We start from the raw sequence: 18308 nt of genomic DNA on the forward strand, positions 1-18308 counted from the left end.
ATATAAATATAAAATAATATAGCCCCCTTTTTAGACTTGCACTTATGTATTTACCAAACTGCTTGTTTTCTTAAAAAAAAAACTAAAACTTGCTTCTCTAATCTTTCTGTATTCTATCTGTTTTATTTTTATTTATTATACAATTAACAAAAGTAAAAAAGGCCTCTAACACTAGCTTGCTCTATTCTTTTTCTATTCTATCTGTTTTCTATTTATAATATATATATATATATATATATATATATATATATATATATACGAGACTTGTCATAACCGAGACTTGTCAACCGAGACTTGTCATCATTAAGCCTAACTGAGACTTGTATAGCACTTGCATATCATTGTTCTTTTGTTGATTTTTGATTGCTTTCATTGTCCTCCATGCTTCAACGAGAAGGATAAAAGTAAATGTAAATAATTAATTTGCCTCAAAGTTATTCATTTTTTCCACATTTTTCACATATCTCGCTATATAACAAAACATTTCACATGCCTCAACAAGAAGGAACAAGAAAAAGTAAAAGAAATTTAAAAAAAAAAGAAAAGAAGAAGGAAAAGAAAAAAGAAAAGAAGAAAGATTTCACCTGGTAGAAAAACAAATACTATTAACATGAGTGTCCTGATTCCCACTATGACCACTAGATGGCAGCAGAAGATCATTTATTGTCTCATTTACCTCTTCCACTCTGTAATATAGTACTTTTCACGTTTTGCCAATGGATTTATATATAGCATTTAAAAATCTCCTTTTTGTCATATGTATTTAAAATACAAACAGTAATTTTTATATTGAGTATAGATAAGTAGCAGGATAGGAACAGCAGAGTGAATTGGCTAGTTTGTAACAATAAATATGTTAAATATATCAAATGAACAAATCAATTTTCTATACTAAACATAAATTGGTTAAAATTATGGATATTTACTTACATATAATGAATTTTTAAAGAAATTTGGTATTCCAGTAAATGTACCAGAAAATGTACAGTAATAATACATTTTAAATTTGGTATTCCAGTAAATGTACCAGAAAATGTACAGTAATAATACATTTTTTTTTTAGATGTTTGATTCATTGCCCTGCAACATTTCGATGCAAGTACTTCAGGAATAACCATTTTGAGAATATCGACTGGAAACTGATTTGGACTTATAATAACAAATTCTGTGTCACAAATAAAGTTAGTGAAGTTTACTTCAAAATTATACATATAATTTATCCAACTAACCAGTTTCTCAAGTGATACAGAGCTGATCTCTCTGAACTCTGTGTTTTTTGTGGAATGGATGTGGAGACTGTTTTGCTTTTTTTTTTCCTAATATGTATGTTCAATTTTTCTGGATTGATGTTGAATTTTTATTTGTTTTGTTTTGTTTTTTCTTCCAGAAAAAGTCAATACACCATGTTGTTTATACTTCTGAATGTTAATTTTTCAGCATAGACAATAAAAAATAAATAAGTAAATAATTAAATAAAAAAGCAACCAGTTTGATGTAGCACAGAAATCTTCATTATTTCTATATAGAAATGGATTTGACTATAAAGTACTGGACAGTTTTAGAACCTAAAGGACACTTAAATACAATTAATTTGTAATTGTTTGAGATAGTTTTTACATCAAGTAATGCTGAGTGCATGACAAATTTTGTGTTATTTTTGTATTACCTAGGCTCCAGGTATTTTAATAAAAGGGCTCACTATAGCTTTATTGCTCAGTCAGCTTTTGTAAATGAAGAGCACATCGAACTAAAAACAATGTTTGCAGGTAACTGAGGTTTGCTGTACTTTATCCCAACATTACACAAAGAATGCAATCATTCAGTTAGTGACGGCTGCACAGAAGCTTGCGTGAACAAAAATGTGCACTGCAAACTAATAAAAAATTAGGCTTAAGTTTGCGCAACCATTAAAACACACATACCCTTTAAAAAAAATAAGATTAAACCAAAACCGAAAGAACGAGCAACACCTAAAACCCTCAGTTCCACGCGCATGTCCGGGAAACTCATGCATATTCATGTAAAACCGAAAATCTCAACCGCTCGTAACACCCCTGTGCCGTTCCTCTCCTGCGGGAGCGCGCTGGAATCAGCTGCACTCATCACGGAGAAGCGCACGCATTACAGAGCAAAAGAGCAAAGATGTTATGTGATCTGCACATACTCTGCTTCATGCTTCTATTCATCTGACACGCTTAGACGAAAGGAAAAAGAATAGAAAGCACCATGGGGTTTATTTTAGGCAGAAGTTTCTCCGCGATGTTGCGCTTTTTAGCTCCACTGCTCGCCGGATTGTTTTTACAGTCAGTCAGAGTGACAACTGGTAAGATCTGCGATTTTCTTTAAGTTAATGTGATATTTTGTGGATGCTTTAAAAGCAACTGAATCAGCAACCTTAGAAAGTTCATAAAGAGCTGTTGAAGCGTGTGCATGTGATGAGATTTGTGTCGTTTAATGCTGTGTTTTTGTCATTTGAAATCGATTTATGCGCAGGATCTTTAAGTGGAATCAAATTGGCAACACAAAACGTTTGCTTTTCTACATGAAAAACTTTGATTTGTTACTTATGTTCTTTATTAAATATTTAAGCATACTCCACTAAAAAAAATGCAAACTAAATATCAAACTATATAAAGATAAAGTTTACAAAAAATAGATCTAATTAAATTCTCTGAAAAGTTATGAGAATTAAATTAATATACAAAAAAAATTGATGAGATTTTACTGAAATCTCACAGTAAATATTTCTAATAGTTTGTTATACAGTACTGTTGACGGGTTTGTTGTTAAATGTCAAAAAATAAAATCTTAATTTTATCATATGAATAGATTTTACGTGATAAATTGACAGATTGTGAGTCAAAAACAAAATTAGTGATTTACATTTTTTGCATTTATTAACATTTTTTTTGTATTCCAGACTCGCTTTGATTCAGTTACACAAAATTTTGAAAGTTTATTAAATATTGTTTTAAACTGCATTTTACTATGACTTTTATTATTTAGAAATCTATATTTACTAAATATAGACTTTTCATGCTGCATGTCCATTCATGTATCTGAAATTTCGTCAGTTCTCTTTGGCATTGTGTAAACTGGTTTATAAGACGTGTAATTTTCTATAAAACATGAAGTGATTTATAATATTTTCTAATAAAGAAGAGGAACTGGTTAGCATTGAAATTGAATTAGCACTGCATTGAAACATGTGTTCGTTCCATTCTAGCTCTTGGCTTAAAGACGAAATATGTTACTATTACTAAAGCATTTAATTATGCATAAGGCACAAGTTAAATGTGTTGTACGTGATATTTTTAATGGAGTTCCATGAATCAAGAGATAGTATCTATGACAAGCTCTCTCAATAAAAGCTTTGAATGCTTCCCTTGATAACATATTCCATCAGAGAAAGAATTTCCGTTTTCTCCTGGAGAACAGGATGCTGGTGTTTCTGAAGCCGTGCCAGATCTGAGTCACTCTATAGAAAATATCAAAATTACAAGCATTTCCCTTATTGGAAATTAGTGTGGCCGAACCATGTACACCATAGCTTGATATATTGTTTACCATGGTACTCAATAATTACATGTATGTATTTACATGTGAATTCAAAAGATGCATTTTGAATATATTATTAATAATACTGGTATTGTTATGGAATCATGTCCAATGTCTAAAAGTCAAAAGTTTAAAAGTGTTTGCACTCATAGAAAAACATAATATTAATGACATGATGCTATGTTGTTTTTTTAATTTCAGATATAAATATATAAACAATACATTGCAAAAATATTATCGATAACATTACTAAATTATAATATAAAATGTATGTGTGTGTGTGTGTGTGTGTATGCGATATATATTTAATATATTTATATATATACATATAAAAATATTATATAACATTACTATTATAATATATAATGTATGTGTGTGTGTGGTGTATTAAATTCCATTAGTAAACAGAACAAAATGTTTGTACACTTACACACAATTTTAAAAAGATGAGTTTTAGTATTTTTTTAAAATTTAATTTAAATATGTGTTTGTGTGTGTGTGTATATAAGTTTTAGTAATATATAATAATTATATAAATATATAATTTTGTAATAATACAGCATGTCATAATTATGTAACACATCTATCTATCTATCTATATATATGTATATTTATAAGTTATTTTTGTAATGCTTTTTATTTATATATATTATTTATATTTTTTAGATAAATGTAGGTTAGTTTAGTTAAACATCAACAATCCCATTTTTTTAGATAAATGTAGGTTAGTTTAGTTAAACATCTTCACTGTCATGATTGACATGCTTATATTTACGAAAACTCTGATTTCCTCAAACAGCTGCCAGTTGGAAGCATCCCCTCGCTGTCGTCCATCAGGGAGGCTCACCTCATTGGACAACGCAGGGCCGTTCTTTCAGGCCAACGCAGGCAACGGACCCGCTGATCGTCCCGGCACGAGCCCCCAGCGTACATCTGTCACCGGAGGAGATCCAGAAGCTGCGCTTCAAACCCACCGTGGGCACAATCCAGCGGTCAGAGGGGGCAGAGGTCAAATTTAACTGCTCCATCGACATCAACGACGTGACCCAGGACCTGAATATTCTGTGGTTTAGGAACGGTAAGGAAATCTCTGATGGCATGGAGACGGCGGTCTACAATCAAGAGACGGTCAACCTGCTGTCCACTATGAGGTAATTATGACCAATAATATCTGCCAGAATATGTTTGGAGATTATTGCCTTTGGTAGATGAACAATCTGCCCATTTTACAGTTTAACCTTTCTTCTTGAGTTAGTTTCAAAGTCTACCAACAGCTTTGTCAATGGATAACTTTTAGTTTTTTTTTTGTCAATATAAAGGAATTCTAATAAAAAATATTTTTTTATTACTTATTTTTTATATTAATTTAAATAAATGTAATGTAAATAAATAATTTAATATTTAAATCTCAGAATCAATCTGTTTTCTTTTTATGTTCTTCTACAAGTCTCTACGAAATCATCACATTTAAATATCACTTTTAAAAGTCTAATGGTTTGTTTAATTTCAGCACTGATATGCATGTCTCATGTCTCATTAAATTGCATCAGTCTATGAATATTATATCTGCACTATATCAGTCATTGGCCCCATTTTTCTTTATTGCAGGACGTTTAAGGACTTTTTGTTTTGTAAATATTGTCAGAAATGCTCTTGATTTATTTCCTTTGAAATTCCCTTTCAGCATTAAAAGTGTCAAGAGAGCAGATGCTGGAGAATATCACTGCAGGCTCAGTGTCAGTAACAAGATCATCGAGTCAGACTCTATCATTTTAGAGGTGGAAGGCAAGTAAACCTTCAACTCAGTGACACGAACCTTTGCTTGTGCATTTTAGACATTTGATGTTCTGCCACATTTGACTCAAATCCAGGCCTGCCGACCTTCACCATACAGCCGAGTGACGTGAACGTCACGAGAAACACTCCCTTCACACTCACTTGTGAGGCGGTCGGCCCTCCGAACCCTGTGACTATTAAGTGGCTCCACAAAGGCGAGAGATATGCAGAACACAACGAGTCTTCCATCACCATTGAAGGTAGGAACATGTGGGGTTTTGTTATGGTCCTCGGCACTGACAACATCTTGTTGTCCATATAGCAGAGAATCAAAAAGCCTTAAAAGTGAAGAAAAAAAAAATCTCAGAGTTCAGAAAGAATTTGTCGCCACACAAATAGAGCTAAGTGGAAGATTTTTGTTAGGTTACGGTAATAGATTTGTTGTCCACATGATCATTTTTTAGAGAATTGGAAGTTCTACCACAAGGTTGTACTTTCCCTAGTGCCTGTTGACACTGAATGACCCTTCAGTGCACTGTGTTACAGATGATAAAAGACATGATGAACCGTTCCTCTGGTAAATCACGACATCTTTATTGCAGGAAACAATTGAAATAGAAACTTTGTTTACTTTGATTTCACTTTGAGTGAAGAATAACATGTTTTGGAGATATAAAAGGCTTTTCTTTTCTATTATTAAAAAAATATTTTAGAGATTTTATTTAAGTGTTAATAAATTGCATTTGAAAAAAAGAGATTGAATTGATTTATTTTAACCATTTATTTTTATTTATATACTATTATATTTATTAATATTTAGAATTTGTCCTAACTTTTGACTTAACTATTTCAAGTTTAACTTTTTTCACCATACATTTATATTTTGTGTTTTTGTCATTTTTTTTTATTATTTTTGTTTTTCAATATCTGTTTTTAGCTTTATTTTAATTTCATTTTTAGTAATTTTAGGACTCGGGGCAATGCTTCTAATTTTCATTTAGCTATTTTCATTTAATTTTTTCATCTAATATTTATATTTGACTTTTTATTTATTTATTTATGTTTAGCTTTATATCAGTTTTTGTTTTAGTATTTTAAAAACTTTTTGTCTGATATTTATATTTTACATGTTTGTTCTTTTTTAGTTTTGTTTTTTAATATTTGTGTTTACCTTTATTTCAGTTTTTGTTTTAGTAATTTTAACAATTTTTATATTATACATATATTTTACATTTTAGTTTTGTTTTTTAATATTTGTGTTTACCTTTATTTCAGTTTTTGTTTAAGTAATTTTAACAATTTTTGTCTGATATTTATATTTTACATGTTTGTTGTTTTTTAGTTTTGTTTTTTAATATTCATGTTTAGCTTTATTTCAGTTTTTATTTTAGTAATATTAGTGCTTCAGTCTAATCAAAGGTAATTGTCAGTCAGTGCAGCATTTCTAATTTTCATTTAACTGTTTTTCATGTAATCTTTATATTTAAATTTATTTCAACTTTAATTCAATTAATGAATTCATTTTTTTAATAGTTTTTATTTTAGTTCACAATGACAGCATTGCAGTGAGTAGCCTTAATAGCAACAATCTGAACTCTAGAGCTCTCGTATGCATTTACTTTCCAAACAGATGATGTCATAAAACCTCTTAAATCTATTTTTATTGCCTAGCCCTCTAAAGTGATTAGAACTTTAGTTTTCTGGAAAGTAATCTGTTTCACATTCCAACAGGGCCATGTATTCCCACACAGTTCCCCGGCTGAGATTATCCAGAATATTCTGTTTTCTACAGTTATGGAAAATGTGCCCATAACAGATTTTGTGAAATGTAACTGAGCATGCAGGAAGCTACTGAAGCTGACTTGTGCGTTTAGTGTTGACTCACAATTTTAAGTCTTCAAAGTCAGTGGGATAAAATCTAGGGATGACAAACATTTGACCCTGATTGAGCAGTCAGATTACAGTGAGAACCACGTGACTGCAGTGCTTTAAACAGGATAATTTCCTTTTTTGATCGTATCAAGAGGAATAATTTAATCAGTTTCGGTTTTGATGAGTCACTTGATTGAAGAAAGGGAAATTCACCCTATCTATGTTATGAATGCATGTTATCAGTCTTATTGTAAACCAGTCATCTATGGATTTGTTTAAATGTTAAATTTTTGGGACCTCATCATTTTTAATCAGAATGTCAAAACTTGATCATCTGGTGAGACGACAGGCTTCTCTGTGGTAACCAGTGTGATCCTTAGTATCAGTGACATCACAGTAAAAAATAGGGCACAATGTTTCATCTTTATTTTGCATTTCATTGCTTTGCGTTTTAGGGTTAATGGAAATTTCTGTAAAATTACTGAAAATTTCCAGTACAGTTTTTTTTTTCTTTTTTTTTAAACAGTGTAGTATTGTAGTTTTTGTTAATGTTTTCGATTAAATTTTATATTTTCTGTTTTCATCTTAATTTTAGTTAAAATTTTTGTAATTTTTAAGTGTTTTTGTCATTTTTATAATTTTTTCAAAATAGGTGTATATAATTTGTATTCCATTTTATATTTTTAAAAAAAAATTTATGGTTAAATTATTATAAAAAATTTTTAGTGTGAAAAGGAGAAATGCTACCTTGGCAATTAGCCAAGTTTTTATTTTATTTTATTTTTCAGTTAACAAAAAAAAATGTTATGGTTAAAGTTTTAGATAAACTTCTGTTTTTTTCACCGTTTCACTGTTTTTTTACCGTATTACAACAGCATGATAGCAGTGACCAGTTTCAGCAATCCGTATTACAACAGCATGATAGCAGTGACCAGTTTCAGCAATAGGTTAAACTCCTATTTAAGGTTAAACCCCTATTTACAACAATCGTAAACTTGGCAACAGTCGTAAACCTGAGTTATTGTGAAAGCAGGAGTTTTATGGTTAAAGTTTACTCACTCGGTGCTGATATTACACACACTCAAAAGCCTCATTCAGGGGCCCCGGCATCCCTGCAGAGCCTCGAAAGGAACGGACAGATCAAACTTTAGCTGGCTGGAGCCGAGAGCTCTTTAAAATAAAGGCTTTTTAATGCTTCTTTGCAGCACTGTTTGTTCAACAATAATAATGGTCTCATCAGAAACCATTTTAGTTGTTTATACTGTTGTTTATGGTCCTTTGAAGATACATTTTTTTTACATTATAGGTTCTTCAAATCAGCTATTGGTTCTGCATATTATCTGTAACCTTTTAAAGACGCTGAAAGTGAAGCGCTTTTGAACTCTTCAAAGCACCAGAGCATTTTCTGAAGAAGGTTAACGTCTGAAGGTTATTTTTCAAAACAAAAAATTATTGGGGTATGTTTTACAAGAAAATCCTAAATATTTCAGTCTTTCTACTTCAAAATGTCACATTTAATTCAATGTATTTGCTGTTTCTTTGTAATTATTTGTGAATTTTGGCAGTTTCTGAGTGAAAATAGTTTGCTTAAATACACTTTTTTTTTTTTTCTGGTGGACATTATTTAAATGGTCATATAATGTTGCTATTGTGTTTTGGTTGGTTGCTAGGGTGTTCTTAGTGGTTGCTAAGGAGTTGTTAGAGAGTTGCGAGGTTGTTGCTGTGGTGTTCTGAGAGGCTACCAAGGTGTTGTTGGTTTTGCTTGGGTGTTGCTATGGTGTTCTGAATGGTTGCTAAGGAGTTGTTAGTGTTGCTAGTTGGTTGCTATGGTGTTCTGAGTGGTTGCTAAGGAGTTGTTAGTGTTGCTAGTTGGTTGCTATGGTGTTCTGAGAGGTTACCAAGGAGTTGTTAGTTTTGCTTGGGTGTTGCTATGGTGTTCTGAATGGTTGCTAAGGAGTTGTTAGGTGGTTGCTGTGAGGTTCTGAGTGGTTACCAAAGAGTTGTTAGTGTGATTGGTGGTTGCTATGGTTGTGTTTTGAATGGTTGCTAAAGATTTGTTAGTGTTGCTAGTTGGTTGCTATGGGGTTCTGAGTGGTTGGCTAATACCTTTTCGGGAGTTTGTTAGAGAGTTGTATAGTGGGTTGCTGTGAGGTTCTGAAGTGGTTACCAAAGAGTGGTTAGTTTTGCTTGGGGAGTTGCTATGGTGTTCTGAGTGGTTGCTAAGGAGTTGTTAGGTGGTTGCTGTGAGGTTCTGAGTGGTTACCAAAGAGTTGTTAGTATTGATTGGTGGTTGCTATGGTGTTCTGAATGGTTGCTAAGGAGTTGTTAGAGAGTTGTTAGGTGGTTGCTGTGAGGTTCTGAGTGGTTGCTAAGGAGTTGTTAGAGAGTTGTTAGGTGGTTGCTGTGAGGTTCTGAGTGGTTACCAAAGAGTTTTTAGTATTGATTGGTGGTTGCTATGGTGTTCTGAATGGTTGCTAAGGAGTTGTTAGTGTTGCTAGTTGGTTGCTATGGTGTTCTGAGTGGTTGCTAAGGAGTTGTTAGAGAGTTGTTAGGTGGTTGCTGTGAGGTTCTGAGTGGTTACCAAAGAGTTGTTAGTATTGATTGGTGGTTGCTATGGTGTTCTGAATGGTTGCTAAGGAGTTGTTAGTGTTGCTAGTTGGTTGCTATAGGAGTTAGTTGTTAGGTGGTTGCTGTGAGGTTCTGAGTGGTTACCAAAGAGTTGTTAGTATTGATTGGTGGTTGCTATGTTTTGCTAGTTGGTTGCTATGGTGTTCTGAGTGGTTGCTAAGGAGTTGTTAGAGAGTTGTTGGTTTGCTGTGAGGTTCTGAGTGGTTGCTAAGGAGTTGTTAGAGAGTTGTTAGGTGGTTGCTGTGAGGTTCTGAGTGGTTGCTAAGGAGTTGTTAGAGAGTTGCTAGGTGGTTGCTATGGTGTTCTGATTGATTGCTAAGGAGTTGTTAGTGTTGCTAGTTGGTTGCTATGGTGTTCTGAGTGGTTGCTAAGGAGTTGTTAGAGAGTTGTTAGGTGGTTGCTGTGAGGTTCTGAGTGGTTACCAAAGAGTTGTTAGTGTTGCTAGTTGGTTGCTATGGTGTTCTGAGTGGTTGCTAAGGAGTTGTTAGAGAGTTGTTAGGTGGTTGCTGTGAGGTTCTGAGTGGTTGCTAAGGAGTTGTTAGAGGAGTTGTTAGGTGGTGCTGTGAGGTTCTGAGTGAACACGGTAAGGTTATCTTAGCTTTCAGAGGTGTTGCTGTGAGGTTCTGTGGTTACCAAAGAGTGTTTGTATGAATTGGTGGTTGCTATGGTGTTCTGAGTGGTTACCAAGGAGTTGTTAGTTTTGCTTGGTGGTTGCTATGGTGTTCTGAATGGTTGCTAAGGAGCTGTTAGTGTTGCTAGGTGGGTCTTTCCCCATATAAAATACATTTCTTGCACCTCAGTATGCAGATGAAGCACAGTGAACACGGTCATGTTATCTTGCTTTCAGAGACCGATGCCTGCTGTTTGGAATGTTTTTTGATGTGCATTGAGGAATTTATTCGGTAAATGTGTTATCAACACATTTTATGCACTTTTTCTTATTGGATTGAAATTTATCCACCTCAATTGAGCGCACAAGTTTTTAATGCAGATTAATAGAATTTATGCACATCTTGGCGTTTCCAATTCCATCCAACATTTTTTTTAATGCATAGAAAAATAGGTGGATGGGAACATAGCTAGTGTTAAATACATTGCTCTAGGCAATAAAAAGAAGAACAAAAAAAGAAGAACAGTAATGTAAAATACAGTTTTATAACTATATAAAATATGTAAAAAAAAAAAAAAAGAAGGGTAATTTTGTAATTCAGTGTAGTTAATTTTAGATCCTGAATACAGAGGTGAGTTATTCACTATCCACCGCTGCTCTATATCTAGTTAAAGATCTGTAAATGCACATCCAGAGGGCTTTTATCTGGCTCTGAATATGACAATTCAGTTTGAAGATCAGATCAGATATGTCCATTTCTGAGTGGAATAAGTGCATTTTTCACCTCTCGCATATGTAGGGCACAAAAAGGCTCTCTGAGATTGTGGTAAAACTACATTCCACCTCACTTCTCCTTTAAAGTGCCATTTCTTACTGGAAATATTTCAAACAGTGTTGAATACAGAAATACAGCCTCTAAATTTTCCACGTTGGACTCGGGTTCAGTGTCCTGTCGGTCTCATAATGACTGCATTACATAATGCGCACACAGACACTTTCATTCTCTCTCTCTGGATGCTGTGATTTGTGTTTCCTTTAAGAGGGAACTAGTTAGAGCTGGATATGACAGTTTCTCACGCGTGGAGTAATTACTAGCCAGTAATTACCACTCAAGTTTCTAAATGTGCACAGAAATGCTGAGTTCGGTGAAGCTGTTATGAAGCCACTGAGATTGTGATTAATCATTCAGAGCATATTAAGCACCGGCTACACTTGTGTTTAGACTCAAAACTGAAATGTAAAATATAATAGAAGCTTCATTCCCTCCTAATAACAAGTTAACGAGACAACATTTCAGATTCCAAACTGTTCCCTAACTATTCAAAAACTGAAATAAATAAAACACGGCCGGATGGTTGATAGGGTGTTGCTGTTGTATTCTGAGTGGTTACTAAGCAGTTGCTTAGAGCATTGTTGATGTTTTGTAGTTGTTACGGTTGTTGCTAGGTTCTTCTTGGTGGGGAAATTTGAATTGTGATGATTTTTTTTTTTCTCTTCTGATAAAATGTTGATTGGGATTTAAAATACAGTTTAAAAAATATATTATTATTATTATTATTAATTAATAATTCTAATAATAAATCAAATATTAAACAATAAATATTTATTTTTACTTTTTAAAATATTAATTACTGTTCTAATATTTCATTAAAACTTTGTGTATTTAAGGAAATATCTAAAAATAATTGTATTTTACATACAACAGTAAAATTACAGTTCTAAAGTTTAAATTGTATTTGAAATGCAACTTAAAAAAAAAAAAAATAACTCTGCTTGTTTGTAGGGCAGCACAATTTGCCCAAACTTTTGTGATCTTTTTTTGTAAATTTATTAATTATTAATAACAAGAAGAAAAAGAAATAAAAATATTAAGCAACATATGAAGTGTTACTATTTTAATGTTTCAGCATTTACTGTGACCAAATCCACTCTTCGACTCCGGAAACAGCAGATCATGAGCAGCTCTCGTGTTAAAGCACACATACTTATTTAATTAAATTGCGGCTAGCATTTTTGTTTAATTCAGTTCATTCTGATTTATTATGATAAATCATGCAGCCCTAGATGCTGGGATGTGTTGGGCAGTTTATAAGTTTCTGTTTACTTGGTAATCCAGAATACTTTAAATGTTGGAGTTACCATGGTGCATAAAAATCATTGTTTGTTAGCGCTATAGTAAACTCTCAGATTCTGGTGCATCCGTATGCAGGGCCTGCTAGCATGGCTGTTCTCCAAACCCCATAATTACAGGCCATCAGAAATGTAACGTATACTTCCTGACACACGCACAGAAATACAATCTGTCCAGCCTGCATGGAAGGTTTTTTTGTAACCAAGAGTTTTTGTAGCTTTTTTTTTTTTTTTTTTTTTTGGTAAATCTTCTAAATTTAGTCAGTTTGATTCATAAAAAGGAGTTTGGAGATCGGTCATCTTTCTGATGAACTAAAGCTAAAAATATGAATTTAACTTCCAAAACATTCCATCGGATGTGGGCTTGGCTCACAACATTTCTGTGCAATTTCAGCCCGAAATAGTTTATTTCATAGTTCAAACCATCGTCGTATGGCAACTCTATGCGACTAATTAGTTTCAGTTGGGTGGTTTATTTACAGTATATTTAAATGTTGTATTGTACATTGCTTTTAAACTAAATCTTCTCTGGGTAAGAGGCAGAAAAAGGATTCTTAAGGGAGGTCTACCTTGAGAATAATTCATGCAAAACATCCCAGTGAGTTGGTTTCAGCAAATTAAGTATCATTTAGGAAAGTGTGTATTCAAGAATCCTTGCTTTCCCATGTCTAGACTGAACCTGTAGTCATTCCTAGCCTCAATCTATTATTTAAATTTGTATATTTTTCCAGACGCTGTTTCATTAGCATAGTTCAGTCGCGATCTGTCCCACTGACAGTCACGGCTCTGAAATGCACTCGCACAAAAGAGAGATTATGGTTGTGTCAGAGTGGGACTGGAGTGCTGGCATGGAGTGTCACTGAAAGACTCGTACTGTGCCACACGCTGGTGGTGAAAGTTACGCGGTTCTGCATCCTATTTACCAGGTTTTATTTTAAATTATGTTCCAGGAATGCTACTAGGTTTCTTCCTCTACCTGTATGCATAAGAGTCCATCCAAGATACAAAAATACATAAATACATGTAAAATTATTAATTTGAGGAGGCCCATTCATATTCAAAATCATCTGTAACACCATGATGCTAAATAATCTAAATCTAGATCTAATTAATCACAAATGAATCACACGTCAGTTTTAGCTGAGAATGTGCCCCCTAAAGGTCATTTAAAAGCATTGTTGTGTTAGATGAGTAAAGCATTGAAAAGCACTAACTCGAGTGCTTTAGTACTATATATTTACAGTTAGTTGTGCAAAACTCACATCCAAGATGGTTTGGATCTGGATGGATTCCAGATTTGTTAGTGTTTGTGTGGTATGATCGTTTTGAAAGAAGTCTCTTATGTCCACCAAGGCTGCAATCATTTGTTCAAATATACAGTAAAAAACAGTAATATTTTTACCATTTAAAATAGCTATTTTCTATTTGAATATATTTGAAAAAGTAATTTATTCCTGTGATGCAATGCTGAATTTTCAGCATCATTACTCCAGTCTTCCTTCAGAAATCATTCTAATATGCTGATTTGCTGCTCAAGAAACATTTCTGATTATTATCAATGTTGAAAAATATGTGCTGCTTCATATTTTTTGTTTTATTTGAAATAGAAAGCAATTAAGTGCATCCTTGCTGATTAAAGGTATTGATTTTTTTAAAGAAAATACACTGCCCCTAAACTTTTGAACAATAGTGTATAAAACTATCAGTAATAATAAAAATAATAGTTTGCGAGCATCACTGATTCTTCCCGAACAGGCTCTCATTTTTAATTGTTCAGCCAAATGGCTTGTTCCTCCCCAAATTTAACACTATTGGTTGAGCTAGAAATTCACATGTTGGGTCAGTCAAACAAGTCAGATGAATGTTTTCATTCTTCAGGAAGTCCAAAAAAGTGCATACAGTACTATGAGTATCTTCATATTTAAATAAGCTAAATGTCTTCATTTTTGTTCTGTGCAGGTGTTAATGCATCGACTCAGTACAGCTGTGAAGCTCACAATGAGAAAGGCCTCACAGTATCCAGAGAAGCTCACATCAATATCAAAGGTAAAGCCAATCTGAGAACAGGGGTATTTGTGGTGGTATTCTATTCTATTCTATTCTATTCTATTCTATTCTATTCTATTCTATTCTATTCTATTCTATCATTTATATGCTATATTTTTTTACATTTTCAAATTTCATTTAAATTTTAGTCACTTTTGTTTTGTCGTTTTAATTTTATTTTCATTTCAGTTGTAGTAATTTTAGAATTTTTTTTTTTTCAGTTAGCTGCCAAGAAGACTTTTCTAATTTTCACGTTTTTTAAGTCTAAGTTCTTCATCTAATATTTTTACTTCTGTGTAATTTCAGCAAAACAAAGTAAAAGATTTGTAATATTTGTATCTATTTATTCTTTTAGAGCTTCCTGACAAAGTGTCAAAGGTCACAGTAGTAAAACGTGAGGCCAACAAACTCCTCATAAGCTGGACACCGGGACACGATGGCTTCTCTCCTCTCAGCACATGCTCCATCACAGTAAGATCAACATTACTTGTGCAAGGCCACTGCATTGTGATGAAACCTCTGAAGAACATAGTGTGATTTCTTTGTGTTTGGTTCTAAACTCAAATTTTTACCTTTAAAGAAATGGATATGACCCTTCAGTATAAAATTCTGCACCTATTTAACATCCACCAGGTTGATCATAATTCTGATCACTTGGTAAAGTAACAGAACTCCTTCTAAATTTGAAGAAACACCACTAAAAGCTTTGATTGAATGATGATTGTCACTTTTAGAACAAATAATAAATGTGTTATCCTTCATCTGTTCCAGGTGCGAGAGCTTTTGGAGCCTGGAAGCCCCACTGCCACACACCCCACACGCGTGCCTCCGTTCCAGTATGAAATCACCAACCTCAAGGCCATGACCTGGTACAACATGAGCGTGTCCTGCACCAATGAGATCGGGTGGTCCCCGCCCAGTGTCTGGGTCCAGAGCAACACCACAGAGGGCGGTGAGTCTGTTCAGATTCCTGGAGCAACTTTCTGCACTTGTAAATAATATGTAATGTTTTCTTCTGCTTGCCAAGGCTGTATTCATTTGATCAAAAATACAATAAAATTTGTAATATTGTGAAATATTATTACAGTTTCAAATAACTGTTTTTTATTGTAATATGTTGTAAAATGTAATTTATTCCTGTGATGCGCAGCTGAATTTTCAGCATCATTACTCCAGTCTTCAGTGTCACATGATCTTCAGAAATCATTCTAAAATGCTGATTTGCTGCTCAAGAAACATTTCTGATTATCAATGTTGAAAAAGTAAAGAGATGTTACAAGTCTCTAATGTAATACTTCCAGTTAACTCTGCACACTGGAAATGGAAGATGAAGCTGAGTGCATTAGAGTCAGTAAGAGAAGTAACATTTTGCTAATAAGAGGAAGACAATTATGTCTTTGATATCCAAGAGTTTTCTGAATGCCGAGTGGGAATGGGAGTGACCTTGTAGTTAGAAATGCTTTTCCTGTGGGCTGGGTCCATAAAGGATTTCCTCTGTATTCCTAAAAGAACAGTGAAGGATATTTTTACTCTCTGATAAACATTGTGTTTTATGTCATAGTGTACTTCTAATTTAATACAATCCAAAAATGTGTACTTCTGCTTCTGTATTATTATTATTATTATTTCAGTTTTAGTTTTTATTTTTTTCCAATTTGTTGAGTTTAGTGCTTCAACTTAAACTTATTTCAATTATTTCAATTTTTGTTTAGTTTTTCATCCGATATTTATATTAAATTTTATTTCAGCCTTATTCCAGTTAACAAAAGTGTTCTTAATTTCTCAGAATGGCTTTTTTCTTTAGAATTTCTGCATGGGAACCATTATTTCCATGCATATTCATTTATTTGATTATTTTCATTATTTATTCTTTATTTAAGGTCCTTGTATGCCTTCATATTTTTACAAAATCTAGACAAGAAAAAGCCTTCTTAGATAAAATAATTATGTGAAGTAATTTTTTGTCTGTTTTGCATGCTGCTCAAGAGATGATTTATCTGAAATTATGTAATTTTATTTACATTTTAATTTTTCCATCGAATTTGTTCCAAATTTTATAGTTCCATCAGAAGCTCCCCAAAACTTGACTGTTCATGTGAACAATTCCATGCTGATGATCCGATGGGAAGCTCCACCCCCTGACAAGCTGAATGGAATCTTGCAAAGATATGATGTCACAATTAAACACGGAACACGTGTAAACACGGTTAGTAAATGGGTTTACTAATTTTGTTTCGTTTACTTACAAAATTGACTTTAATAAACATCAGTCACTGAGAAACAGAATAATCTTTTCTGCTTCTGTCTTTCACTCACAAAACTCTGATTTTATTTAGAAATCAGCTTAAAATCATTAGAATCCCGATGTTGACACAGCTTGTATGTATAGAGAGCACATATTTCAGATTCTGTAACTTATCACTGCTTCTTTGTCGATAAAACTAAAAACTAAAATTAAAAAAAAACTATATAGAATTTGTTTGTATAAAAATCAACAAAATGACTAAAACTTTAACAATAAAATGAAAACAGAAAATATACAAGTAAAGTTCATTTAAAATATTAACTTAAACTGTAAAAGTATATCAGGGATACTAAAATAACACTGGTTGCAACTGAAGTAAACATTCTCACATCTGTTCTGTCTGATTGGAAATAATTTAAGAGAATAACAGCAAAACCCCCTGAACAGACTTTATAGTATCTAGATGTCCTGGATATAACCATTTATTTTTATTGCTCAGTTCACCAACTTCTCCAAAGTTGCCCAGAGCAGTGTTTTGTTCAGTATTGCTCCACAGACATGCTGCTTTTTCGGATCTGAGATGACAAGTCACTTTCACCAGCTGTGAGGAAATTAGCTCGAGAATTTACAATAAAACAGCTGTTTCTTAGATGAAAGCAGTAGTCTGAGATCATTCATTTTTACAGCTTCCTTCGGCGTGCCAGCCTGCTTGAGTTCAGCTGTATTATTGAAAGCCCCGTAAGCAGATGTTTTCATTATGATGTTATGTTTTTATCTTTGCAGATCAGTTTGCAATGTCTGATATTTGTTAAAGCAAAAGTTCACCCAAAAATGAAAATTTGCTTAAAAGGTACTCCCCCCTTTATGCCATCTAAGATGTAGATGAGTTCGTTTCTTCATCAGAACATATTTGTAGAAATGTAGCATCACATCACTTGCTCACCAATGGATGCTCTGAAGTGAATGGGTGCCGTCAGAATGAGAGTCCAAACAGCTGATAAAAACATCACAATAATCCACAAGTAATCCACAGCACTCCAGTCCATCAGTTAATGTCTTGTGAAGTGAAAAGCTGCATGTTTGTTATAATTTAATCCATCATTGAGGTGTTTTTAACTTTAAACAGTTGCTTCCGGCTAAACCCTGAGTCCTCTATCAATTATATTGGTTTAACCAGTGAAAAAGTCACCTTGGCTGAATCAGGAGAGAAATATATACAGATCAAGCAACAATTACAAGTGAAAACAGTCCAAAACTGCTCTAAACAAATATGGTGGTGTATTGTGAAGTGAGAGACAACAGACTTTTTCACTGGAGTATGGACTCCAGTTATGGTGAAGTTAAAATGCCTTAATGATGGATTTGTTTCTTACAAACATGCAGCTTTTGGCTTCACAAGACACAAACTTAAGGACAGTAAATGTTCAGATCACTCTCCAACCA

General features: G+C 33.3%; 1 protein-coding gene across 2 annotated transcripts in view; it reads left to right on the forward strand.

Moving 5' to 3' along the window:
• The first annotated feature begins 2055 nt into the window (after positions 1-2055).
• Positions 2056-18308, forward strand: part of mertka (c-mer proto-oncogene tyrosine kinase a) — a 29647-nt gene continuing 13394 nt past the window's right edge. Inside the window, exons 1-8 of one of the 2 annotated variants that reach the window (XM_042769513.1) lie at positions 2056-2323; positions 4358-4709; positions 5243-5343; positions 5430-5594; positions 14534-14620; positions 14976-15091; positions 15392-15572; positions 16681-16826. In XM_042769513.1, coding sequence (XP_042625447.1) covers positions 2227-2323; positions 4358-4709; positions 5243-5343; positions 5430-5594; positions 14534-14620; positions 14976-15091; positions 15392-15572; positions 16681-16826 — 1245 coding nt within the window. In that variant the 5' untranslated portion in view covers positions 2056-2226. Of the gene's footprint in view, positions 2324-4357; positions 4710-5242; positions 5344-5429; positions 5595-14533; positions 14621-14975; positions 15092-15391; positions 15573-16680; positions 16827-18308 lie in introns of those variants that run through there. The other variant, XM_042769514.1, reaches the window with a different exon arrangement.

This window comes from Cyprinus carpio, chromosome A13 (genome assembly GCF_018340385.1).
Source record: "Cyprinus carpio isolate SPL01 chromosome A13, ASM1834038v1, whole genome shotgun sequence".
Taxonomy (NCBI): Eukaryota; Metazoa; Chordata; class Actinopteri; order Cypriniformes; family Cyprinidae; genus Cyprinus; species Cyprinus carpio.